The sequence below is a fragment of the Engraulis encrasicolus genome, chromosome 7 (assembly GCF_034702125.1).
Source record: "Engraulis encrasicolus isolate BLACKSEA-1 chromosome 7, IST_EnEncr_1.0, whole genome shotgun sequence".
Lineage (NCBI taxonomy): Eukaryota > Metazoa > Chordata > Actinopteri > Clupeiformes > Engraulidae > Engraulis > Engraulis encrasicolus.
This window is the reverse complement of record NC_085863.1, coordinates 24,640,623-24,661,777: the sequence shown is the minus strand read 5'-3', so window position 1 is coordinate 24,661,777 and position 21,155 is coordinate 24,640,623. Positions and strand designations below refer to the sequence as shown.

General features: G+C 40.5%; 1 protein-coding gene across 1 annotated transcript; it reads left to right on the top strand.

Moving 5' to 3' along the window:
- Positions 1–4,144: 4,144 nt before the first annotated feature.
- Positions 4,145–12,329, top strand: LOC134451781 (uncharacterized). Its single transcript, XM_063202182.1, has 4 exons — positions 4,145–4,409; positions 4,564–4,827; positions 10,014–11,507; positions 12,307–12,329. Exons 1-4 carry the CDS (start codon positions 4,163–4,165, stop codon positions 12,327–12,329), a joined length of 2,028 nt encoding a protein of 675 aa, XP_063058252.1. The 5' UTR covers positions 4,145–4,162.
- The last annotated feature ends 8,826 nt before the right edge of the window (positions 12,330–21,155 follow it).

Sequence of the window (21,155 nt, the reverse complement as noted above, 5' to 3'; positions counted from 1 at the left end):
TTTTTCCTACTTGCAGGAACTGTTTTCAGACCCTACCTGTAACGGCATTTGGACCGTGACAAAATTAAACACTAAATTATAGACTAATCCTGTGATTGCACAGTCACTCTCTCCACTTCCGCTCATGTAGCAACATTGTCGCAAGTGTCAATTGAGTTAGAACGTTGTTCACGCGCCTTTAAGTAGCCTACTTGCAACAATGTTCAAATGACTCTAAATGGCTCGGAGTGACAATCAAATACTGTCCGAATGGCGGTATGTCGGAATGGCGGTATGTCGGAATGGCGGTTGCCCCCCAGTCCCAATTGCTCTTACACTTTTTATATGCTCTGGTGACTAGGTTAATGTAATTTTGAGTGTTTTATCAAACAATTGTTAGTGTTGTTAAACAAGCTTTAATGCTCTTGTTGGTTTACGGGATAGTCTCTCTGAGTAAGACTTTTCAATCATTATTTTACCTGAGTCCTCGGCAGAATCTCATTTCACCCCTTAGCCCTAGGCCGTTCCCCATTCCCTCAGTTTTGTGCGTTCACATGTAGGGGTAGTGACGTCCGTATTCACCTTGAGACAGAGGGGTAGGTGTAAGGGGAGGGGCTCTCTACCCCTTCAAAGACAGATTTTCCGTAAGCACACTTCAAACGGAGGGGTACGATAGATTTCCCAGAATGCATTGCTAATGCCTTTAAAAATTGGTGGCATCCACAACTAGCCTAGCGAGCCAGACCCGTACAGCAAAAAGCTGTACAAGGGTCTAGGTGAGCTGGGTGGGATGAGAGAGAGTGTGGGCGGGATAAACGGTTGTCTACCAAAATGCCTTGGCAATAGGATGGTGGAACAACCAATCCCCACACACTTCTGTGTAACGTCACAGCTGTCTTTCAGAACGTACACGCGACACGCCCCTTTGTAGGTGAAGCGGCAACTTCGAGCCGTCCTAGCAGTGAATACGTGTGATCACCACAGCCACAAACAAGTTTCCTAATAAATCGTGTTTTCACTTACACAGTTCAAAAATGCCTCGTTTTCAACCACATGGCCCTCCTTGATCAACCAGCGAAATGTTGAGCAATTTGGGGCTTGTTAAATGGTTATATTTATGATTGTTGTCAACATGGCATGTTCGGTGTTAGCTAGCTAGCTGTATACCCATAACTAATACACGGCTGGATACCTAGCTCTGTGTAATTGACGACAGGTTGGCTAGCCGCTAGCTCGGTAGACTAGGTGTCATTCCCATCTATTTCGTAGATGGGAAAGTTTCCTGTTTATAAGGTAGCCCGCACCCCCTCGCGATTTGATGGGCCCTGTCATCGGATAACTTTCAGCCTCGCAAAACGACCGGGGTCCGCTAGACTGCCCCCGGGAGCAAATTCAATTTGCGGTCGCTAGGGGCGTCTAGATTTCTAGGCTAATCCACAACAGCACTTACACCAAAGATTCTCTATTCTAAATTTAGAACGTCTCTGCTTACACCACAACAGTAATTATTCCATTGTACTAAGTGTAACATTGTCCCATGTGTATTGGTCATTTTCTTCATGAAACACGCTTGAAAAAAACGTCATCCCAATAGATGGAAGTCTTGAAAGTTTTGCTTTGCTTCGCGCAACAGCGTTGTCCTTTTTGAAATCGTTGTGCGAGTAATTACAAGCAATATCTTTGGTTTGATGTTTGATACTTGGGTGTCATTCCATGATTGTTGAAGGGGTGTCTCAGTTCGTAGGGGATGCTTTTCAAGCCCTACCCCTTACTACTCCGTGTGAAGGGACGAGGGACGAGGGGAAGGCGTAGGGGTAGGAATTAGAAATGGGATTCAGCCTTAGTGTATTCATCATATTTACCCTACTCTACTTATCCTTGTTTTCTAGTTTGGATTTGTACTCTGACACACCTGAATCCAGCACCTCAGAAGGCACAAGGATGGCAGGGGTATCTAACAGCCCACCAAACACCAACACTGGGTATGACATGTTATAGTGCCTAAATTATTTACATTTCAATAATAAACACAGCAGAATGATTTGCTCTGGATTTGTAATAAGCTTCTCTGTTTCAACTGTAGTGACCCCAGTGCCACCCAGAGTGAAGTGCTAAATATCTGTCAACAGCATAAGAGGAAGCTTCAGTATTTTTGTAAAGATGACCAGATGACAATATGTGGACGGTGTCTAGTTGAAACCCATGATGGCCATGATATAATGTTACAGGTGAGATGCCACACATGCACACAGGTAGAGTAAAATATGCTTACCAAGATGATACATAAAAAATGCAGTTACTTTCAATTAACACTTTCTGTATTGCATTTTAGAATCCTGCAAAAAAAGAAAAGGTGTCTGCAGAAATACCACCAGGTAGGCTTTTTAAGTTCTGCAAAAAGTACAAGCTATTATTTATCACATAAAAAAAATCCTTCTCTTTTTCACTTTTAAAGACATATCTCATTTACCCTTTGTAAACCTTATTGGACTTTGAATTAATGTAATAGTAAGCAGTTCCCTATTACAGTATAGTATACCTATGATAAGATGTGTGTGATGGTGGAATACACCAGTAAATGATACTGGCAACATTGACAGTGTTAAATGATACTGGCCAGAACAAAGAGAGAGAGAGACAGAGGGAGAGAGGGAGATAGAGAGAGAACTCTAGAGTACTGTGTAGAGTAGAGTAACCTATTGAGTTTTCACGTTCAGCCATTTAAGTGCACTCAGACCTGTGACTCAGCATTTTCTGTGCGTGAACGCTCCAAAGTGTACCCAGACCTAGCCAGGCCGTGCCCTCCTAGTGACGCAACAGCTTCAGCGTTGCTACCAGTCAGGTCAAGAGCAATGCAAGTAGGCTTTCTGAGTTCCTGCAAACCGCAAACTCCTCCCACTGTGTTGGGAAGCAAACAATCAATAGCAAACCAAGGGAGGCCGTTTGGGAAATGCCTTTTGGGAAATTTTAATTGTTATGCTCTTGGTCAGAGCAAGTCTCGAAGAGATTTGAAAGTCGATGATAATCAGGCTAACCCAGACCCCTCGGAAGTGTACAGTACTGAGGTATTGACGTGGTCTCAGTACAGTTGGCTCATGAGTCCAGACAAGTTACACTTGTGACTTGGTGTACTCACTACTCACTCAAAAAGAGGGCTAACACACCATGAAAGTCTAACCAGACCAGAAAGGTCAGCTGACAAGATCAGTCACAGGTGTAACTTTGTGATAAGCAAAATGAGAGAGAGAGAGAGAGAGAGAGAGAGAGAGAGAGAGAGAGAGAGAGAGAGAGAGAGAGAGAGAGAGAGAGAGAGAGAGAAGTAGGCCTTCAGAAGTAGGTGTGCAGAGTTCAGTCTTCTAATGTGAAACTTTTCTGTGATTTCAGTATCAGTCCACCATTCTCTTGTGTGAAATAAGATGGAATCAAACCAGCACAGTGTACTGTACCTAACTGGGATCCAACACAGTCTATCTTTGGGATCTTTTTTAGTTTTTCAATAATTTCATTCATGCAGTAAACAGTCGTTCCAATGCAAAAGTTTTTTCTTTCGATTTGTGTACATAATTCAATAATATGCAGAATCCGTAGTAAACCATCTAATAGGGTTTTCACACCTGGTCCCCTTTAAGTGAACCAAACTCAGTCCTCTTTAAGTGGACCAAAAAGTGAACTGACAGCAAAAGGACTCAGTTTTGTTTATTTCATATTGTGAGTGTATTACAAAAAGAACTGGCTGATCTTTCTGGTCCTGTTAGGCTTTTATGGTGTGTCAGTCCTCTTTTTGATCACACCCGGTCCTCTAGAGCCCTCCTTAAGACATTACACCTAGTAGTCACAAGTGTAACTTTTCAGAAATCATAAGTGAACCGTACTGAGACCATGTCAATAAGGGTCTCAGTACGGTTCACTTCCAAGGGGTCTGGGTACACTTTGGAGAGTTCACATGCGGGAAAAAATGCTGAGTGACTACTCTGAGTTCTCTTAGGTGGTTGAAAGGGACCAGGTGTGAAAACGCTGTCACTCTAACAATGCTCATCTAATCAGTACATGAAAGGCCAACTAATTGTGAGGATTAAACTTTGTATATCTACCTAGCTATCTGGAATATTTTAGTAAAGTGTAAACAATATTTTAAAAATATTTTAAAATAATAGCTTGTCCAGATGTCCCTGTTCCAAAAAAAATGGCCTTCACCTCAGTGAAGACAAATTCTGTGTGTCTGACCTGGGAACCTCCTGAGGGGCTGAGTGAACCCCTCTCATACCTTGTGACATGGAGAAGTGAAGGAGACAATAACAGTAACAGTCTCACAATGTCTGGGCATCAGATTGTTATTCAGAATCTCACCCCAGCACAGACGTACACATTCACAGTGGCCACCCTCTATGGTGGCAAACAGAGTTCTCCTGTCTCTGCAACTGCTGTAACAGGTGTGGTTTTAGTACAACAGATGTGGAATATGTATTAAAGTATTTTCAACATTTTACATTGATTATATAATGTTTTATAATATTTTATAGTATTTAATTTTATAGTAGTATAATATCCTACAATGTATAATATGTGCTCACATTATTTTTTCAGAAGTCCCTACCCCTGACAATGTACATGTGAAAGTAGATCAAACTTCAGCATCAGTCACATGGAGCAAGCCAAAGATAGCAGAAGATGACGAGGTTTCATATGAAGTAATCCTCAACTCTGAAGACGAATGTCCAAAAGTCACTCAAACTACATCCCTCCAGTGTTCATTTGAAGAGCTAACGATGGGCAGAGAATATTCCATCAGTGTTGCTGTACAGAAAAATGGGATTGAGAGTAAATCAATCACCAAGACCATCACAATAGGTAAGAAATTACTTATACAAGTATGCAGTATGTATAAGGCAAGCAGGCTATGAACACATTTCTTCATCTTGATTCTCAAAGTGTGAATCGTACTACAAGTGCAAGAGCAGGTTGGGTTGACAAGAGGCCTCAAGTCATTCGCCAGTGGATTTCTACACTAGTCTACATTTCCAAGACAAGCAAGCAGCACAAACTATATTTGTAAATATTATTGTATTTGTAATTATTATATTTTATATTCCTTCTGTTATTATGACATCTGACATGATGGTTTCCCAACATTTTTTGAATCACTATTCTGACAAATCTTTTTGTTTGTTTATTTTTGAGGAGTTGGGGTGGGCATAAACCAAACAAATATTGGATTAATGGGACACTTAGGCCTATGTTAACTCTGCCACTCCAACAATTACACATCAAGTACTCATTACAATATGTCGGAAAACATGTCACTGGGTCAACAGTTTTCTGTCAGGTGTTGAGCCCCAGTTTGTGTATGAGTGACCAGGGCAATGTTGTGTTAAATGTTTAACTAAAATCTGCAAGGAACATTTTAACATTTGAGGGGATGACAGAGATCATTGCTTGAGCAGTGTCACAGCTTTTGTCTTCCTTTCATTTATGACACAGTACTATCACTCTAATTTCAGGGAGAGAAGCTATAGAGACACCAGACAGCCATAGATCCCCTTTTCAGATGTAAGTATAATTAAACGAATGCAATCGTTTTTTCATTTTTATTATCAGTTTAATTGAAACATTTTACAATCTTACCTTTTTGAATTATAAGATGACTTTGTACAATAATTCTACAGTAAATACAACCAATGTATGGTAAAGTAATCATTGTTTCTTTATTATGTAATGTAAATTCAAATGTTGATAATATTTTAATAAATTGTTATCCTGAATCTCGACAGACCTGTAGTTCCTCACAGCTTTTGCGAGCTCCACTAGGTCTGGGAGATCACGCATTGGATTCGTTTTCACAAGGAATGGCTTTGTCGTTATCTGTCCATCAACAAATTCCTTCAAAACTGTTTTCAGTAGGCCCATGTGGTAGAGTTAACAATATACTGTATATGTTATCAAGTGAAGGGAAAATCCGAAGTGCTCAGGGAATTTTTCCGAAAAAATCTTGCAGGTGCTCTTTGGTGTTGGGGAAAAAACAATATCTTGTCAATAAAGGGAGTCCATATACTTCGTCCATATACTATAGTCCAAAATATTAAAAAGCCTTTATTGAAACATGGCTAATAAGTTTAAAAGCATGGGAGCAGAGGACCCACGCGTTTCGGCGCAAGCCTTCTTCAGGGTACTGCTCAAACAGGAATTCCTAATGATATACACCTGCCCAGCACAGGTAGAAAGTCACATGAACCATTTCCCAGATAAACATTACATGCAAGGGCCAAAACTAAATAAAATAATTACATGCAAGAGCCACTAGATGGCCACACAGGTGTCACAAGCCAGTGAAGGGCCAGGTAGAAGGGGGGTGGGGTGGGGGGGGGGTATATATACAAACAAAAGAAGATACATAAAGAGCCACTAGGTGGCAACAGGCTTAGATAAGGACAGCCATATGTACCACTAAGGTAATGTCATCAGCATACATTAAAAGTCATACTTTCTTTGTGACACTAGGCTCTGACTGTCCCACTAATGATCCTTGCCCTCTGGTGAAGTGGTTAGTGATTGCTTTATTGTTTTACACATTTATATGCACATACCTATAGGCCTACAGTCACCCTCCTCTACTCTAACCAAAATTGTTTACTTGGTATAGGCTACTAAGTTAACTTGTTCCCAATCACCCCTCCTGGAATTGCTGAATTGCAGCAACTGCTTGACTCCAAGTACTCCATGCCACTTCTTGCAGATGCAGAGTTGGATGAGGCAAGCACAAATTGTGATGTCTTTGCATGCTTTGAGAATAGGTGGCAGATACAGGAGCAGTTGGACTAAAGCCGTGTCCAATAGACTGGTAGGAGGACAGGAAGGGGTATGTGGGTCTGACTCCATACAGAGACTTCATAATGTGGAGCATTTTATGTAACTATGTGACATCTGAATTAGATGGCATAGACTATTAGGACTGATCACAGCAAAATGTCATGTTTTACTTTGCTTTTGTTGCATTTGATGTTATTTGTCCTGCCAAATCACTGGAGAGGATGAGGTTGGTAATGGTTGGGAATGAGTTAACATAGTATATCAAGTAAATTCCTCACAATAACATAAACGTTTTACCTTTCCTCCATTCAAAGATATAATGTTAGCACCGCAATAAAATCGGCAAACAATGAATTCCTAATGCACAAAAATGTAGATGTGCATATTATATTTAAGCACATTCAGGCTTATGTGTGTACATTTTTCTCATAATGGAAGGGGTGGATTGAGGTGGACATATTGCATCATGTTATAATAAGCATTTAAATAAAAGTGGAAGTAGAGAAAACATTTCCATTCAAATGATAAGCTCATTGACATGAAAGTCAACTGTCACTTGTAAACATGAATTCAGACTGCACTGAAATAATTTCCTCTTATTCCAATCTTAAATCTGAGCAGAGGCGATTCCTTTAAGAGTACAAGGGAGCCTCCTGTCCGAAATCACGGTGAACAGTGTTATTTTTGAGTAATACTTTCTCCAACTTTATAACATTGCTATTTCATATCCGGCTCCAAAGATATGCATGTGCTCAACTTGATAATATCAGGCAGTAATACGATTATGCGGTTCATCTAATAACGTCTGCTTGTCTGCTTTTTCCCCTCATGACAACGGTAGTGAGTGGAGTCTCACTGGACTTCAATGGCATGTGTGAATATGTTCTTAGTCAATGGCAAAATGCTAAACGCTCATTGGTTATTGCCCAGATATTTTTTTGATTTTGAGGACCGAGCCTCAGTGGGAGTGAAGGGAGATGGGCGGGAGAGCGATCGGGACTGGAGACTGAAGCTCTGACTTGTGATTGGGTGAACCCCGTGTCAGTAGGTTACAGTAGTTTAAATGTGGATATTTTATTAATTTGACTGAGAAGTCTCGTCGTGATAACCAGTGAGGAAGCTATTCATTGCGGTATTCCAGTTTTGTGTACATATTCTTGTAAACCTAGTGTTGCGAATAAAGTCTTAATAGTGGCACGCGCACGTCCTCCTTATCCTTTTTAATCTCCCAATTCCAAAAGTTGAGGTTGCCTACTTTTTGAGAGGGCTAGCTTGCAAGAAAGCTAGAGAGCTATGCAAAATGCCAAGCACTGTGGATTAAATTCTGGCGAATTCCAGTAGTCCTTATGAGGAGAAAATGAATCTCAAGGAGCAGAGCAGAGCACTGCCTAATGTTGACTTGGTGAAAAGGGTAGGGAAGAACAACCGTTTCTTTTGAGCTTTCGTGGTGTCTGATTAAATGGTTAACTGCAAAGTCTCGTGAGTGACGAGTCCTTGTTGCCTAGTGCGTTGGCAATGCCAAATAAATAATTAAACATTTGGCGCCCTCTAGTGGTAAGCTGTGCACCCAGTAATGAACAAAGACAACGGAGACAAACTCAATCACACCATTATGTGGCGGAGGTAGGCCTAATGATGATAATAATAATAATAATAATAATAATAATGATAATAATAATAATAAAACATTTCCCTATGAATACAAGGGGATAATGATTAATTTAATTAGAAAATGTGATAGTAGCACCGGCTCTCTCTGTTAGAATCCCCACCACAGGTCAGTTCCTGTGTTTATTCCAGAACAGACTGCTGCACGAATTCTCATAAAGAGCTACACTCAATATGTAGTAAAAAACACCAGCTTTCCAACAAATTTGTTTCAACAAGAGTCCTTTAGTGTGTAAGGCCATTTGTTGCTCAGGACATGTAAGATGTGTGACAATCCCCCCCCCCCCCTCCATTTTTTTTTTAGCGTTCTGGACATAGCATATTGTAATTGAACAGCCTCCCCTGTTTGACAGACTACCAGCCGCCACTGAATCTGAGTAAATCTGAAAACCTATAGCTACATAATGTAATACCTAATGTTTACCTTGTCTGGTGATGGCGGCCATATTGGATTAATTCATTTTGAGGTATTATGGAGGTTTTTGAGCCTAATATACATCATATTTGAATTAAGCACCCTTCAAAATCCCTGAAAATGTTGCATATCAAACATTAACAATATCAAAGACACTTTGTCGTTAAAGCAAAAATATGGGTTTAGACAAGTGTAGTATTTTGGGGGTCAAAAATCAGTGTTTTTTGGTGGTCTCATCCTACGTTCTAGTGCCCATAGCTAAAGAATGGAAAAAGGTAGACACAAACAGTTCAGTGCAGTTTCCTGTAGTATTTGTGTTCACAGAGACAAAGAGCATTTTTCTGTGGATCTTGAAAGATTAGTAAAAATGTAAAAGAAAACGCTGACAATATGAGGCTCTCTGCTTTTAAAATGGCTGCCAGCCAATGACATAAGCATTTTCTTCCAATCTGCTCTTAAATCTGATGCCATGATGGGATTCCCCATATCTGAAAACATAAAAATGAGTGCTCTTTTCTAATTTATACCTTGTTTAGTCCGAAGTGATTGCAGGATTTTAACATGGTGGCGGCGGCCACATTCAATTTTGCCCGTTTCAGGCATTTCTGTACATTTTTGAGTCCGGCATACAGCAGATTTGGATTCAGCATCCTCAAATACCCCTAAATCACTTGCCGAAAATTGACATGATTTGCCTTCAGGTGTCAACTTTTTTGGAAAAATGACCCTGACTAATTGGGATTCGTTTTTAGAAGGCATGGCTTCTCCTAACATTTGTCTGTCCTTGCCACCAACAAATTCCTTCAAAAACTGTTCTCAGTACTGTAGGCCTACGGTAGAGTCTAGATACAGTTGTTGCATGATACAATATTGAGTCTGCAATTTTCTAGCCAGGGATCTTCCAAAATTGAATAGGAACGTTCCCCCCAGCCTTTGTCTTATACAACAAAGTTTGATAATCTTTTCATGTGAAATGGCAAAATGATAATGGGTGAGCTTAGCCTATACATGTCAATACATGTCAATATGTTATTGGGCATTTTGGAAAATACATGTGTTTGAAGTTTTTTGGCTTTGTAACGACTTTCAGTGCATGTCTAACCACTGTCTTCTTTCAGAAAACCTTCCTCAATAAAAACACTGATAGCAAAATGTCAACCGACAAAGGAATGTCACCCAGAATGCTACCTGCTTCCAACAAAGAAGACCAATATTGGAGAATTTGAAAATGTTAGAAGATGGACTTTTGGAAAAAGTGACTCCAGTAAAACAGTGAAAAACATTCTCGTGGTCGGAGAAACAGGAACAGGGAAAACAACTCTCATCAATACCATAGCCAACTATCTGTTAGGGGTACAATGGGATGACAAAGTCTGGTTTCAGATAACAGAGGAAAACAAAAACAAGTCCCAGGAAGAATCTCAAACAACTGCTATCACAGTTTATGAGTTGTTTGTGGAAACAAGTTCTTTGTCTCTGAGAATTATCGACACACCAGGTTATGGATGCACTGAGGACATGGAGCTTGACCAGATGGTGGGAGAACATTTGCAAGTATTGTTTCAATCTGAAGATGGCATTCATGAAATAAGTGCTGTCGGTCTTGTGGTGAGAGCAGGTCAGAATCGTCTCACAGAATTTCAGCGCTACATCTTTGATGCTATTCTCTCCCTGTTTGGAAAAGACATGGAGAAGAACATAGTGGTGATGATCACACATTCTGATGGAATACTTGACAGGAATGTCATAAATGTTATCAGAAAAGCAGACATTCCATGTGCCAAAGAGGCCAATGGGGATCCAGTCAATTTTCTGTTCAACAATCGACAATCTGAGGACCACAGTGGGAGAGAGGACGTGTATCAGAAAGCATGGGGTCTGAGCTACATCAGTATGGTGAACTTTGAACGCTTTCTGGTCAATGCTGATATAAAAGAGCTGAAGATGACAGAGGGGGTTCTGAGAGAACGTAAACGACTGGAAGCCTGTGTGAACAACATACAGGATGCCATCGAGATGGAAGAACTGAAACAGAAGGAGCTAAAGCAGATTCAGAGTGCCTTGAAAGATAAAAAAGAAAAATTCGAAGTTGATGAACCGTACAAAGGACTGGAGCCAATCAACCTGCCTTGGTGGTGTTTCACCACAAAGGCAACATGCTGCCCCAAATGCAAGGAAAACTGCCACTACCCAGGCTGCAGGTGGGTGACAGACCTTTCCCGGTGTAGTGCCATGAAGAATGGCAGGTGCACTGTGTGTACTGGAAAATGCCCTGCCCATAAGCATGTCCGAGACGATATGATTTATGTTGCAAAGACACGGAAAGTGACACGGACGGCTCAGGCAGTGAGGGACAAATATAAAGAGCAGGCGAATATTATGAATGCCCTTGAAGAAGACCTACGCAAATCCAAAATTAAACAGAATGAATTGCTGCTGGAGGCCTACCAGAGCATTTGCAAACTAGAAGAGATTGCATTGAAGAAGGACTCGATGTCCACTCTCATTCATTTAGACCTCCTGATTGAGAAGATGAAAGAACTGAAAGATGATGAAAAAACTCAGAAACTTATCCATCTGATGGAAAAATATGATGTTTCAAACAAAAGAAAAATTATTCGCTGGATGCAACAAATCAAAGGTAGGAGAATAAGTTTTTAATATGAAGACCAGCCAATTTAGTAAATCTCACTGAACACGAATAATACAGAGCAATTTGCTTTACTGTATGCACTAACCACTTAGCAACTCTTGATTTACACCGTACTTAATGACATTGCTATTGTTTTTTCATTAATTGTACCTTGTGCCATCATGAGATTCCACCCCCACGTTCATGTCCACTTTCCAGTTCATGCATTTAGGTTTTTTGTGTCCTTTCATACCATGAGGCTAAAAGTTTAATTATTTATTATTATTTAAAGTAATATTCCTATAGACTGAGATAAGTGAATTAAAAAAAAACATTAAACAAGAACATATGTATGTGTTCCTAATAATGAATGGGCGGTGACATCAAACAGTTAATGTCTTCAGAAATCTCCTGTTTTGGTCATGGAAGGAAGTAGCTATGTCCAGACATTTAAAAAATATATATTTGGGGGGCTTTTATACCTTTAATTGACAGTACAGTTTGAGATGGCGACATTAAGTGAGTGGGAGAGAGAGATGGGGCAGGATTGGGAAATTACCTCGGGTCAGAATCGAATCTTGGGCCACGACGGCCTGTCCAGTTGTTAAAAAATGAATAACGAAATTTATTGCAACACATTTCTTTTAAAAATGATTAAGTTTGTAATCAGATTTCAAGCAACAATCCATAGACATTTTTTTCTTCTTAGTAACAATGACAGTCAGGAGCACTCTCACACAATCCCACATGATTCAAACCTGCCCAACCTCTGTTAAGAGATTCCAATTTGTCATTGTGATCTTCCCAGAGCAAACCACGACACAGTGTTAATGGCGAACTGTGAAATTAAGATGATGTAAAATATTGAAAACTGCTTGTTAATTACGTTTCTTTATTTTTTTCTTTCCTTTTTTTACAGGGAAAATGTCACAACAAAAGGCAGAAAAAAAAGCCTTACGCCACTTTAAACCCTAGTCTCTGACAATGTAAGCAAGGTATGACTTAAGGAGGCATTCAACATGGACAAGACTGCTAGACATTTTTGTTTTTTTGTTTTGAAAAATGTGTTTGTGTTAATAATAATACTAGTCATATTAAGATTCTGTCTTACCAGGCATTGTCAATGACAATTTCTGTCGATCTCTTCTAACCATCTCATTCAACTTAACACCAACTGAATAATCTTCACCAATTCTATGTTTCTTTGTTCTTTGAAACAATGATCTTTGTTCTTAGTAACAATGACTATGTTAGGAGTGTTCTCACACAGTCACAGATAATTCAAACATGCCCAATCTCTGTTCAGAGACTCCAATTTTCCATTTTGATGTTTTCTACTGTTTCCATGACACACAGTGTTCATGGCCAACTTCTGAGATTTAAGATGATTGCTTGTTGATTATGTTTCTTTTCCTTTCTTTCCTATTTTTTTTATTTTTTTTACAGGGAAAATGTCTCACGAAAGATGCCAGAAAAAGCTTTACGCACCTAAAACCTAGCATCCTTTCTGACAATCGTAAGCAAGGTATGATTTAAGAAGGCTTTCAACATGGACAGGACTGCTGGATATTATTGAACATCACAGTAAAATGTGTGTGTGGTAATAATAATAATAATAATAGATTCTGTCTTTTCACACATTCATTTCTGTCGTTCTCTTCTAACCATCCGATTGACTGATTAAACTGAACCAATTATATGTAAGCATAGTCTATGTCAGTTTAAATTCAGTGTAAACCTTTTTAATCTTTGTTATTTGGTTATCAGCTTGGATGGAGTGTAACTGTAACAAATGATGGAAAACACATTTGTTTTATATATAGGACTGTTGTAATGAAGTAGAGACAGATAAACACACCATGTGTTCATATAGTGTTAACTTGACATTCATGTCAAATATTTGATACATTTAAAGGGACACTGTGCAAAATTTTTAGTTGTTTATTTCCAGAATTCATGCTGCCAATTCACAAATGTTACCTTTTTTCATGAATACTTACCACCACCAATTATTCATTATGACTGGGAAAATTGCACTTTTCATAGATGAAAAGGGGGATCTTCTCCATGGTCCGCCCATTTTGAATTTCCAAAAATATGCCATTTTTAGCTGCAAAAATTACTCTACTTGGACCTTATAGAAAATATTTGTCTATCACTTCAAAACGGTCATGTAAACATCAACTTTGGCAATTGGCAGCCCAGTTTCAATGAGCAGCATAGTTGCAGAGCCCTTTTGACCATTTCCTGCATAGTGTCCCTAAAGTTTAAAGGCATATTAATCACCAACTATTTCACATCAGTGGGCGTTACACATGTGTTACTGTATCCTGCTGCAGTTCTGTAAAATGTTCCCATCATTTATAGGGTTGGTGATGTTGAAGACACAAGATATTAACAATATCATACCTATGTACAACAACAATAAGATAATAATTATACAGAATTCGAGTATATTGGGTTCAAGTTGATGACTTACAAATGCATAGCATATGCTACAGGAGTATGTCAAGCAGTCATTATCGTTTTTTTGTAATATAGTGCATGTACCAAAATAAATTAAGATATGGCTTCCAATTATATGAAATCTACTGCTATTATACTGGGAAAGCCCTGGCTCAATGGTCTTAAGATCAGGGAGTTGCAGGTTTGAATCCCACCCTTACCTCTCCCTACACCTCCAGCCATGGCTCAGGTGACCTTGAGTAAGGCACCTAACTCCACATTGCTCCAGGAACTGTAACCAATACCCTGTAAAAACTGTAAGCCACTTTGCACAGTAAAGGTTGTGGTGTTAATTCAACACTTAAAGAGTTCATTTAAGTCCAAATGATGCCAAATCAACTCTTTAAGTGTTGAATGAGCACTGCAGAATTTACTGTGTGGATACAAATGTCAGCTACAGTATGTGCAATGTAACACAATCGTTATACATTGTTATATTAGGAGAACAAATAAAGAAAACACATGTATTATGACAATCTTGCATGTCTTGTGGTGTATATAATTACTGTGTATATAGCCCTACTGTATGTTGGTGTCAATTTGATGCAGATTCCAGTATTATAGGTGTTAAAATTATTTGAAGAATAGGAAAGAGAAGAAAATGGATGGCGTGCCCCCAAATATAGTTTAGTATAGTGTCAAAACTAAATTATAAATAAATTACCAAAAAAAAAAAAATCTGGAATGTAGTGTTTACAAAATGCTGTATCATCATATCAAGTTTTCATCATGATAATTGTCATCGTGTGAGCCAGCAGAGGGCAGTCTTAGTCCATCTCTTGCAAGGTCTACTGCTCAGGTAAACCCCAAAGCACTTCCTCTGAATTAATAATCTCCTCATACAAGTGTGTGTGGTTGGGTGTATGCCATGTTTGGAAAAGACAGAGATTCAACTTAAAAATGTGGCTGATTTCTACAGTAATGTGTGTGTGTGTGTGTGTGTGTGTGTTTAAAAGATACACCAGTTAACTTTATTTGTATAGCATATTATTTCTTACAAAGATGCAGCATGCTTCACAAAAATAAACACATAAAACACAGCTGGTGGAATACAAAAGATAAGAAGATCCTAAAAATAACTTTAAGAAAGCATCTGAGAACAGCTAAGTTGGACAACTAAGTAAGTAGTAAAAAGCAGTAGCATTTTTCATGAGGAAGTTGGATTCAAAGCATTGCTGCTAAGGTCTGCTTCATCACACCTTGATTTGACCGTCTGTATTACTCTCCTGTAATGGTGGAGATCTAGTTGATGGATACAGCTGAGACACAGGGTTACATCTGATTTAATGTTTTCTCCATCATAAGGTATTTGTGGTGCTGCTGTAGCCATGCGACCGGACCATGGCTACATTCAGAATCAGGGCCGCTGATAGGCTTGGCCAGGCCTGGCATAGTCATCAGGAAGAAGGGCCCCATCAAGCCCAATAAATACAATGCAATGAGGACCCAATTCTGCAACGCCCCCCCTCTCTTCCTGGGCCCGGTGCAACTGATCCATTTGACCCCACGTGTCGGCTTCCCATGTTCAGGATGAGTAGATATGGGAAATGGAATGAATGGGACTGCTGCCTGGACCCATCACATTGTGGGCCTTTAAAATAATGTATTTTATTCAAAAATACTCATCAGATGTTGAATAGAGATGACATGCGGGAATATAGGTGCTCCAGTTTTGCACCAACATTGCAAACTTTCACAAGAAAGGCATGTCACACACAGAGAGGAGGAAGGGACCATGAGGGTGTGCAGGAAAGACACGGTAGAAGAGGAAAAAAATCAGGAAGCACCATCAGATGTCTGGTACACAGCTGACACCCATCCAGGTGACAGTGTGGACAGTCACACATGGGGCATAAAGATTTTACCTTCATGATCAGCAGTGAAATATGCTCCATCGATCTGTTGAAAATGCTGAAATGTAATTCATTTGCAATCCTGGGAAATATTGTCAGATAAATAGGCAGTGATGAGCACAATGTATTCTTTAATTACAATTTAGTGGCACATACTGCTATCCAAATTACGTTGTTTTACATGCCCAATTCAATTTAACCAATTCAAATTCTATACAACCGATTCAACCAGCCAATCACCTGGCTGATTTGGACAGGCAAAACCAAATCATTTGGAATATGTGGCACTACATTGTAACTAATGAATTAATTTTACCTGGATAGGAGGCAGGGCTGGACTGGGATGAAAAAGCAGGTCAGGCATTTTCAGTCAAGATTGGTCCACCAGGAAATGAGAGAGACAATGAAGCGCTTAAAAACCGTCTTAGTAATCTATCACAAGTTATTTTGACCACAACAGCCAAAATTAATATTGAAATCTGACTCTGAGAGGTCAGCTGTAGCGGCATGAGGACTGATACGTACCACTGCACTGAGGGGAGTAACAGGCCAAAATCATTAGTAGTCCACCGGGCAATATCCCTGTATGCCTTATGGCGAATCCATGGGCCCAGGCTAACAGGCTGCAGCAGGCAACATTGCAGTGTCTGGTCCTTCATCTGCCACACATCTCGGTAAAACAGGAGGTACTGGGCTTTGAACCTTAGGCCTATTTCAGATCAGAAACAACAGGACAGGAGCAATTTTTACTGGTGGTGGCGAAAATACATGGAGACAGTAGATCTGTCCTTGCACACCAACACGGCGGCAGCGGCCTGGGAGACGGCTCCATGCCGCGTTGCATGTAGAAAATCGAACTCGAGCTGAATTTTGAGAGTGGCGGCCGGCAGTGTCTCGTTGAAATGAATGGCAAGGTAGCAAACTAGCATTGGCTATGTGGCTGATTTTGAAAAGGCTGAGTAGAACACCCATCACTCTTCTCACTGCCGCTACGCCACGCTCCTGTGTGTATCTGGCCTTAGGCCCTGAGTACATGTATGTGGATAAAGCAGACTTTTAAAAATATCTATAAAAATACTGTATACAGACGGTATGTAGATTTAAAACAAATTGTGACAGGTGCGTTTAAAAAAAATCAGTTACATACAAAATGGATGTGTTTACAAAAATAACCATATAGGCCCTACATGTTAACAGGGTCTTACTTGATCTGCAGTCAACTAACCACTTTACATCTGAGGTACACCCCATGTGTGCAGTGTAGGAATAATAGAAATATAATAGACATATAGTCAGGTAACATGTAAGCTTTGGCATAGGGCATACACTAACAGAAAAAGGTCAAACAAGGTCATGCAGAAGGAACTGCAGGATACAGCTAAAATACAGAAGGTTATGCAGAGGGCACTGCAGGGTACAGCTAAAATACAGAACAGTTGAGCAACTAATAGATCATCTTAGACCGATACCAGACATCATGTAGTAAGTTCCCTAAACACCGTTTGGTTCCAGCAGATGTCTGGGCCTGAATAACCACAATACATCCTGACCACACTTCCAGATCATATTTCGCAAAACTGTCAAGTAAGGTTAGGTGACCACAAGATAGGGCTGAAGGACAGGTTAAAGAGAACCAATCATAAACAAGGGGACACTTAGGAATAACCAATTAGAAGTAGGGGGACACTTTCCTTAAAACCAGCTTGCAGACAATCGGAGAGCCAGAACGCGCCTTCTCCAAATACTGTCTTGTATTGTATTTGCTTTGGGTAACTCAGTAAACTCTTGAACATTTGACCAAACTCTGTCTCTGCGTCAACTTCCATCCACCTTGCCGAACACCTACATTCTTACAACTTGGTGACCCCGACGTTGGCGGCAGGTGGGTGGAATAGCGTGGGCGTTTTGCCAAGAGCTGAGTGGGCCCGTTTTCGGTGATGGCAGACATTTGGCCGGCTTGTTCCAGTGGTGAGGAGATACCTTTTTGATAGAAATTCTCCATTAGTCTAGTATAGTCTCTGTTTTAGTTTATTAATGTCTGTCATCACCTAGAATAGGCCCTTGTTAGAGTGTTGGTTTGCTGAGTGTACCCATAGATTTAGTGAGCTCTGGAAAAGCTGTGTGCTAGTGCTGTGTGCACCCTATAGGTAAAAAGCGCTGTGATAAGACCCCGGGGCATAGCCGGTTTCTGCAGTATCGATCTCTGTCATCAGGATAATCATATTGTTATTAAGTCTGGGTGACTTAGGCCTTTGTAAACTGTGTGTTCGGGTCTTAGGCCTTTGTGAACTGTGTGTTCGGGCCTGATAACGTGTGGATTCGACGTTGATTGTATTGTGGAACTATTGGAGTGTGAACGCTTGTGACGTGTGATTAAATTCACACTGTTATAATCACACTTGGTAGACGGCTAAGAGCAGAGGCCCTGTGCTGTGTGCAAGGGAAGGTCTGTGTGACTATCTGTGTGATCCTCTGCAAAGTCTGTGTGACTTAGTCTGTGTGACTGAAAGTCTGTGTGACTCTGAAAAGTCTGTGTGACTTAGTCTGTGTGACTAAAAAGTCTGTGTGACTTAGTCTGTGTGACTCTAACCGGTATAAATTGTATAGATATAGGCCTATTGTATATAGTGTAGCTTAGGAAGTGTGTTCTTTTTGTAGTACTGTATATATTGTGTATTCTGTTATTGGTGTCTGGTGTGGGTACCCTGGAGTGCAGGCGTTTGGCGACTGGCCAAGTTGAGTGTGTGCATCAGCCACGCAGCAGGCAGTGTGTGAGAGGAAGCGTGTGCGATTGTGGGCCTGGGCTGGTTGTAATAACACTGTAATAACGGAGGTCCGCTCACTGGAGTGTCTGGTTGAGGGAAGTTGCATGGGGGTGCATTTGTTTTTTTTTTCTTTTTCACTAAATCTGCCTGTTTGACTGCTGTGTGTGTGTGGTTGTGTATTAGTCTGTCCATGCGCTATTGTACCGGTGAATCCTAAACTATAATTAATTTGACAAATTACACTTGTCACACAAATCAATTGCAAGAATAGAATAAACATCACACGTTTAATCTTTGTCAAGCCATCAAGCCATCGGGTGTGAGTCTGGGTGACCCCTGATCTTGGTGATCAAGCCAGCGGTCGAGTGTCTGTGTGACCTCTGATCTGTGTGATCGGACCGTTGGCTGGTGGATCTGTGTGATCCTTGCCGTGTCTGTGTGACGGGCGCGTGTGGTGGGTATTCTATTCTAATTTTATACCTGTGCTGCCACTGCTAATTGTTGGGTAAGTCCAACACTCTGTTTGACAGTTGTGGCAAAGAAAGTCCATCCTTCGTTAAAAGAAAGCGTCTTTGGGGGTTTTGCACCTGGCCGGCTGGAGTGTTTGCACTGATTGTGTATCAGTGGTTACACTTTTGTTCCGGTAACTCTGACATTTCAGAACTAAAAATTGGAGAATTTCCCTTGCAATCTATAGCGTCGGACGCAGACAAAGGTCGTGTGTTTGGCGTTGGAGTGCGGGGGAGACCCTCTTTTGATGCTCAGACAAAACATAGCCACTAAAAACCGACTCAGCCCCAATACGGAACGCCTGGAGGTTTAACAAAGGGTTTCCCAGGGGAGGCTCGGAATTTTAGTGCAACGAAGGATAGTTCAACTTTCTCAAAGGGTATATTTTGGCCATAAAACACGTGAAAACAAAACTTCAGCCAAATTAAATTTTGATTGTCGTGCTGGGACATTGGACGCTCAGCGGAATATTGCTTCTGTATATGAGTGTGTGTGTGGTTGCGTAAAACTGGCAGACTGGTGGTGCAATAGGAGGGCTATTCATTTCGGTTATTTTGTGGTTATCCAGACAAAGGGGAACTGACCTTTTGTCTCCTACGTGACCCGAAGACAGTGGTTTTGCCACTCTTTCTGTCACTTTTATTCAAGAGGTTCATCTCGAGGTCATTGCGCTAACCTGGGTAATATTTAGCCCTCATTATAAAGTTTTCCAAGAGAAGTTTCAACTAGCTAAAAAAAAAAAAAGAAGAAGAAGATACAGATTCAAAAAGAAAAAGGAGGTAAAAGATTCCAACAGGGGGTGGTTTTTCAATAAACTAACATACACATTTATCTGAAGGGGTAACCAATCATAACATTGTTGCGGATAAGTAAATAAAGGTATATATACAAAGTACGAAATGGAAAAAAACAAAAAAAAAAACAAAAGGAAGAGATTTTCGTTTCTCCCATGAAGAGGGAGAGGAACAGGTTGTCTGTCCGTTTGCCTGTCTGACACTTATCTGAATTCTATTCTGCCATAATATTCACATAGGCTACTGGTATACTTGCCAGTTTAATAAGGCTACACACTTATCTCTAAGGTGAGCTGAAATTATCTTGAATAAGAGAGGTCATTGTCTGATGGGTGTTACGCCCTCATGTGTCAGGCCTGTCTCCTTGGAAAGTGCACGCAAAGTGAATCAACAGGTAGTTCTCACTTTTAAAATGATTTTGGTTGATGTCAACAAGCAAATCTTTATTGCAAGAGTCCAGCCTTTAATGTCTAAGCTCATACGAAGTAATAAGTGTAAACTGGGATTGTAACTGTCAAGTTTCCTCCACCGGTACGGTGAATGTCGGTGAAACTAATTTGGGCCAAACTTGCAGGGGGTTTTCGGTGATACCTGATCAACCTCTTAGTTTTGTTTCTCTAAGAAAACTGCAATCTATTTGAGCTTACCAGCTGAGGTGCCTGACTGTGACAGCTGGGCCTAAACTCGACGCGGGCGTACCGTAGACTCGCTGACAGCGAGGGGAAAAAGTAAGGAAAGAAGAAGAAAAAAGAAGAAAGAAGAAGAATCTTTCTCTTTCTGTCCATCTCTCTTTATCTCTCTCTCTCTCTAGCTCTCTCTTTTCTCTCTCTTCCTCTCCCTCTCTCTCTCTCTAGCTCTCTCTCTCTCTCTCTTTCTCTCTCTCTCTCTTCTCTATCTCTCTAACTCTCTCTCTCTCTTTGCATCTCTCTCTCTCTCTCTCTCTCACCCAAAGGAAGAAGAAGAAGAAAATTTCTCTCTCTCTCTCTCTCTCTCTCTCTCTCTCTCTCTCTCTCTCTCTCTCTCTCTATCTCTCTATCTTTGCCCATCACTCACACTCACACTCACAATCATACTCACTCTCACAGTCACTCTCACAATCACTCTCACAATCACTCTCACAATCACAATCACTCTCACAATCACTCTCACAATCACTCTCACAATCACAATCACTCTCACAATCACTCTCACAATCACTCTCACAATCACTCTCACAATCACTCTCACAAT